Source organism: Haematobia irritans, chromosome 2 (genome assembly GCF_050003625.1).
Source record: "Haematobia irritans isolate KBUSLIRL chromosome 2, ASM5000362v1, whole genome shotgun sequence".
Taxonomy (NCBI): Eukaryota; Metazoa; Arthropoda; class Insecta; order Diptera; family Muscidae; genus Haematobia; species Haematobia irritans.
Genome location: NC_134398.1, coordinates 203,514,440 through 203,521,490, shown reverse-complemented (window position 1 = coordinate 203,521,490; position 7,051 = coordinate 203,514,440). Strand labels below are relative to the sequence as shown.

The following is a 7,051-nucleotide window of genomic DNA, read 5'->3' as shown; positions in this document are numbered from 1 at the left end:
AAAGTGCTCCAATTTATTGTGTCCGTGAACAAAAATTACGAAAAACTATTGAAATAAGAAGGGAATTATTAAAAAGTGGTACTACATGGCAAAAAGATGGCACAAAAATAAAAAAGTATGGTATTTAGTGGCACAAAAGATCAACGTTTCAAAACGCTACAAAGTTGACATTAAATTGACATACTGCTTACATATATAATTAAAGGGCAATTTTGTACATACATTAACAAACATTCATGGTCCATTCACCCGCAAATGAATCAATTTCTTGAATTCGTAATTTCAAGTCAATAGCCATGCCCAAGCTATTCGCTATTATTGTGCGTCAATTTTGCCGGTTTTATATTCTCTTTCAATTTTTTGCAATATTGACAGATTTAATTAACGTTCAACCTGTAGCAAATCATGTTGGCCATCGCCAGGATGTTCACCACAATGTCTCTGAAAATATGGATCGTACATTTAGTTCTCTTTTGTCAGTTGTGGAACTTAGAACAGAATAAAAAGCTGACGCTAGTCCAACGTATCTCCCCAAAGACAATATATGGTACACTGGAATACCAGAAATAAAATAGAATTTGTGGCACAAGACAAAACAAGTCCAAACAGACCATTTACGAAGGCATTAACCAAGAGTAGCATCATATTTGATGTGGTAGTGTTTTGTTGCGTGGCTGTGGTTTTCCTTTTTCGTGGCTAAAAAGTGAAGATGCAACATGGATGGCTTAGTATGGTACTATGGCAAGTAAGTACTCTTAATTCATATTTGTTTCCTAAAGAGTGGTCAAAATGGAAATGCTATATATATCATTGATAGTGGTAGAAGGCACAGTGGGTTATTTCTCTCAGTTAATTTAAATAATAGTTTAAAAAAATTAATTAAAAAACTAAATATAATAAATTATATAATTGTTCTTTTTTTTTTTAATAAATGAAATAAGTTTATTCCGATACCCATTATATCCAACCCTATATTATTGTGTCACAATATGAAAAAAATTAATAAAATAGGCTGGTTTAGAATTTGATCCAAAATATTGGGATTTTTTCAAAAATAATTGTTCGTGAAACAATATTTACATTATGCACCGTTCACACTATAAATTTATCTTGACAATAATGTCCGTTTCCAACATTTCGAGACATATCCCAAATATTAGTCACACTATAAGTTATGTTCGACGGCATAATCGATACTTCTGCTTGTAAATGTTATCGAAAATACATTTATCGATTATTTAATTATCGCCGAAAAATTCTAGCGATTGATCATGCTGTAAGATACTTTACAAACACAGAAATTCCGTCCGGATAAACTTATAATCTGAACATTTCGAGACATATCACAAATATTGGTCACACTATAAGCTCTGTTTAACGGCATAATCGATACTGCTGCTTGTTAATGTGATCGATAGTACATTTATCGATGATATAGTCATGATCACCCTCTAAAATATTTTACAAACACAGACATTTGGTCCGAATAAACTTATACTTATAAAATGAATAGCGCATTAGTAGAAGGAAACCCAAAAAGAGAGAGTCAAGATGCAAATATAAATGGAGTAGCCAAGCCTGATAGTTTTTATTAGATTTTTAGCGCATAGCCGTCTGTCGATGAGTCGTCAAATCACAAGGCAACAGAAGACTACCTCGCACCCTATTGTAAGTTACATGAAACTGATATAACCCACTCAAACATTGTGAGTTGGGTCCATGGGAAACAAGGGCTAGAGTACATTTGTTGTCTCATTATTTCGTGGTAGAACTCTGGACCAAGGGCAATACCAACAGACGAGGCCTAATAGCACGTACGAGTCAGCTAACTGTAAACCGGCATAGTGATTTTTAAGAGAAGAGATGTGGGTCAAGTCCCTACCTAACTTTGCGTTGGGTCATATAATGATGCGACGGAAAATTTACACAGTTTTTCTGAGCTCAAAATCAGAGGACCGTTTCGAAGTTCCTCGCCCAAAGACTGACCAACTGAATTAAGATGTGCGCAAGGATCCAGAAACATCCGGCCAAAAAAATTCGTCTATCATTCATTTCTAGCTGAACGACCCTAGTCGGCCCAAGCATTGCCTGTGGACCAAGGATAATACCTACAGGCGAATATACGGCTCAGCTAACAGTAGACTGATTCTTAAGCGCAGCAATTACATAGCATTGTGCGTCAAATCCGCATCTTGTGCTGAGACACCTAACCGTCGCGTTGAGTCATGTGATGATGATGCGACGGAAAATTTACAGATCTAATTTGAAACCTCAGTCAGAGGACTTAAACGAAGTTCATCGTTCAAAGACCGACGAACTAAACTAAGACCTGCGCAAGGTCCCCGCACAGAAATCCGCCGAACATTTAGCTCTATCTGAGCGGCCATAGGGAGATTAAGCAAGGCAACGAGCTGCATCGCCATTACAGGTCATGGGCTGATGAGTTGGGCCAATGGGAAACCGAGGCTAGAGAACGTTTGTAGTTTCATTATTGTGTGGTGGACCTATGGATCAAGGATAATACGTAGAGGTGAAGTCTGATAAAAATGCATCATCTAGCTGCAGACCGTCCCAAGCATGGCAACGGCCTGAATCGCCATTACTGGTCACAGTGCTGGCGAGTTGGTTCTATGGGAAACTGGCACTGTGGTTTTCTTATTTTGTGGTAGTCTGGATCAAATACCTATAGGCGAAGCCTCAAAAAAATGCGGTTCATCTAACTGCATATGGTCAGGAGCAGTGATGTGCTTCAAATCCACCATTGTGTAGAGTAATGAGTTGATGTGATGGAACCATTCCGAGCCCATGGTCACAGGACTCGAAATTTCTCCGCCAAAGACCGACAAACTGAACTAAAAACCAGCGCAAGGATCCAGAAACGCTCGGACAGGAATCCACCTATCATTCTGCTCTATCTGAACGGTCATAGTCGGCCAAAGCGTGGCAACGGGCTGAATCGCCATTACTGGTCGTAGTGCTGGTGAGTTGGGCCCATGTGAAACCGAGCTCATGGTCACAGGGCTTTGTCGGCGTTTCTCTCCCAAAGAGCGACAAACTAAACTAAGACCTGTGAATGTATCCAGAAACGCCTCACAGGAATCCGCCGATCATTCAGGTCTATCTGAATGCTCATTGTTGGCCTATGCCATTACAAGTCGGAGTTCATGTCAGGAAACAGTGCCCAGTGTTGACCTTGGACCAAGGACAACACCTATAGGCAAAGCCTGATATAAATGCAACTCAGCTTTATATAGACCATACGCATACTGACCCCCGGTAAGATTTACGGGTCATCGCTAAAGCTGCTTGAGACTTAAAATTTAAACTATCTAACACCATATAGTGTGATACAATGCTCTTGGTCAGGAAACAAACACAGAACAATTTTTACTTTTGCCAAGTGTGGCCGTTTTTCCTTCCATTCGTCTACTGTCCACTTTGACAACTACATCAATTAAAAACAAATAATCCACACGACCTTATCTATTTATTACTTGTTTCTATTTACATTTCCCCCACTGTGCCCTATTACACCAAAATCGTTATCTCTATATGAGTTATCTCTTTACATGGTTTTATAGGTTTTTGTAACAACGGCCCATATTACCATCATTAGAGCCATGGAGGAAGACACACCATTCAAGGAATTCATAAACAATGTCGAACATTTAGTCTTGGATATTGAAGATGAAGCCTTGCGTCTAAGCATTCAAGTATATGAACAGATAGCCGATACAATGACACCTCAACTACGTCAAGCGGCAACTCCACTTATGGAGAATTATGTGGAAATGGTTAAACATGCTTTGGCGGTCAATAGCAGTTATGGTGAGAAACGCATAGTTTTTCGACACTTTCGCATTAACAATTGGAAAATAGAACGATTACGCTCCTCGCTGGCCCCCGATATGCCGCAATTTCAATTCGAAGTCATTTCACCAGAATTCTATTTTCATGGTCGTAATTTAACCAAATTTGATAATTTATATTTGCGTTTTATGAAAGAATTTCAGCAAATTTCACAAAAACTATGGGATTGCCTTTCGGAGAATGTTGTCGAAAATCAACAGGAAATGTTGGAGATATTGGATGAGATATCGAATGAGAAGAATTTGGCCGAGAAGGATAAATTGTACGATGAATTTATTGAAACGTTTTTATTCAAGAGCGAAAAGGATCGCTTGGAGACCAGGGAATTGGAATAGTGTGATTCGTACATTTTCGGAGATAAATAATTTATAATTGCAATTTTTCCATTTTAAAGAATTAAATAAAAATATTACAACATTTCTTATGTTTAATGACGAGAAATTTATGTAATTTAAAAATAAATTGAACTTCATTTGAAAGCAAACTAAATCAAACTTCAATCAAGCTGTTGTCGTTTGGACTCAAACACAGATCAAGCCTTTCGGACTAGATTATTAGGATGGGATTATATTAAATATACCACTGTAATATTATTGTCATCATAATGGGTACTAAAAAAAAATTACTATTTATCTAAAAATTATTGTATTTGCATTTTATACAAAAGCCCTCCTCGATACCTACAGTTTAGAACAGTGTTCCCAGTATTTTTTGATTCTTTTCCTTCCCATTAGAACGCTTTTGACTCCAAATTCCCCGAAAAAATCACCAATAAATCTTTGAAAAGTTTTTATGAAAAATAAAATCAAGAAATATAAAAATTATAAAATCATAGCAGCAAGCGAGCAGCCAGTGAGACCAGTGACCGTCTTCCAAATGCCCGAGAAATGAAAATGGGAGCCCACCTTAGACCAAATTTTTTATAAATTCTTAAATTTTTGCGAAAAATATCGTTAGAAATAAAATTTTCTATACTTTGACAAAATTTTCTATAGAACAAAATTTTTAGAAAATTTTCCATAGAAATTTTTTATAAATTCTTAAATTTTTGCGAAAAATATCGTTAGAAATAAAATTTTCTATACTTTGACAAAATTTTCTATAGAACAAAATTTTTAGAAAATTTTCCATAGAAATAAAATTTTGGCCAATTTTTCATAGAAATAACATATTGACAAAATTTTCTATACAAATAAAATTTATACAAAATTTTCTATAAAAATAAAATGTTGACACCATTTTCTATAGATATAAAACTTTTGACAATATTTTCTATAGAGCAAAAATTTTGACAAAATTTTCTATTGAAATAAAATTTTGACCAAATTTTCTATAGAAATAAAAATTTGAAAATTTTTTTTTTTTGGAAATAAAATATTGAGAAAATTTTCTATAAATAAATAAATAAATTTTATAGAGAAATAAAATTTTAACAAAATTTTCTATAGAAATAAAACTTTGACAACATTTTCTATAGAAATAAAATTTTGACCAAATTTTCCACAGAAACAAAATTTTGGCCAAATTTTCTATCGAAATAAAAATTTGAAAAAATATTCTATAGAAACAAAAATTTGAAACAAATTTTATAGAGAAATAAAATTTTGACAAAATTTTCTATAGAAATAAAATTTTGACAAAATTTTCTATGGAAATACAATTTTGACAAAATTTTCTATAGAAATAAAATTTTGACATCAATTTCTATAAAAATAAAATCTTAATAAAGTTTTCTCTAGAAATAAAATTTTGACCAAATTTTCCATAGAAACAAAATTTTGGCCAAATTTTCTATCGAAATAAAAATTTGAAAAAATATTCTATAGAAATAAAAATTTGAAACAAATTTTATAGAGAAATAAAATTTTAACAAAATTTTCTATAGAAATAAAATCTTCATAAAGTTTTCTATAGAAGTAAAATTTTGACCAAATTTTCTATAGAAAAAAAATTGAAAAAATTTTCTATGGAAATAAAATATTGAGAAAATTGTCTATAAAAAAAAATTCAGAAAATTTCCAATAAAAATAAAATTTAGACAAAATTTTCTATAAATATAAAATGTTGATAAAATTTTCTATATGTACAAAATGTTGACAAAATTTTCTATAGAAATACAATTTTGACAAAATTTTCTATAGAAATAAAATTTTACCAAATTTTCTATAGAAATAAAAATTTGAAAAAATTTTCTATAGAAATAAAACTGTGACAACATTTTCTATAGAAATAAAAATTTGAAACAAATTTTATAGAGAAATAAAATTTTAACAAAATTTTCTATAAAAATAAAATTTTGACAAAATTTTTTATAGAAATAAAACTTTGACAACATTTTCTATAGAAATAAAATTTTGATAAAGTTTTCTATAGAAATACAATTTTGACCAAATTTTCCATAGAAACAAAATTTTGGCCAAATTTTCTATCGAAATAAAAATTTGAAAAAATATTCTGTAGAAATACAATTTTGACAAAATTTTTTTAGAAATAAAATTTTGTTGTTTTTTTATTTCAGCTTAAAACCATACATTGACTAAACTACAAGAGTAGCTTAACCAACAGAGGAAAAGAATGTTTGTCAAATTTATTTGGGCAAAGCCCTATAGACTGCAAGATGGTTGGATGGACGCACGTTTCGGAATTACCACATTCCTCATCAGCATCCTCTACTTGCAGCAAAACTATCAACCAATTATCAGAATAAATTCAGGCAGTTTATTAAACCCAACAAAAACCACACTTGAACCCTCCGAAAAAAGGTTTTACATTGATAGCCGGCTTATGCCGAAATAAACTCGAAACAAACATATCTCTTTTCCTATGCCACTGTCAAATCATCGATTTGAATTCACATGGCTGGGTTTATTTTGAGCGTGCCTCCTCTTCTTTTTCCATTTGTTTTGTTTTGTTATTGTTGGTTTTGTTCTTTAAGCATTGTTGTTGTTTTTTTATTTCAGCTTAAAACCATACATTGACTAAACTACAAGAGTAGCTTAACCAACAGAGGAAAAGAATGTTTGTCAAATTTATTTGGGCAAAGCCCTATAGACTGCAAGATGGTTGGATGGACGCACGTTTCGGAATTACCACATTCCATTGGATGCTGATGAGGAATGTGGTAATTCCGAAACGTGCGTCCATCCAACCATCTTGCAGTCTATAGGGCTTTGCCCAAATA

The 7,051-nt window shown here is 32.8% G+C and overlaps 1 protein-coding gene across 2 annotated transcripts; it reads left to right on the top strand.

Moving 5' to 3' along the window:
* Window positions 1-488: 488 nt before the first annotated feature.
* On the top strand, window positions 489-4,332 carry LOC142226955 (uncharacterized). Of its 2 annotated transcripts, XM_075297220.1 has the most exons (3): window positions 489-745; window positions 3,582-3,828; window positions 4,006-4,332. In XM_075297220.1, the coding sequence occupies exons 1-3, from the start codon at window positions 710-712 to the stop codon at window positions 4,203-4,205; spliced, it is 483 nt and encodes a 160-aa protein (XP_075153335.1). In that variant the 5' UTR covers window positions 489-709; the 3' UTR covers window positions 4,206-4,332. The 2 variants fall into 2 exon arrangements, with proteins under 2 accessions (XP_075153335.1, XP_075153334.1); XM_075297219.1 differs by having other exon boundaries at window positions 3,582-4,332.
* The last annotated feature ends 2,719 nt before the right edge of the window (window positions 4,333-7,051 follow it).

Excerpts from the sequence above, each read along its gene's own strand:
- LOC142226955 (XM_075297219.1), top strand. The coding sequence starts at position 710 with ATGCAACATGGATGGCTTAGTATGGTACTATGGCAA. Across the intron at positions 746-3,581 it reads TTAGTATGGTACTATGGCAA|GTTTTTGTAACAACGGCCCA; the intron begins GTAAGTACTCTT and ends ATGGTTTTATAG.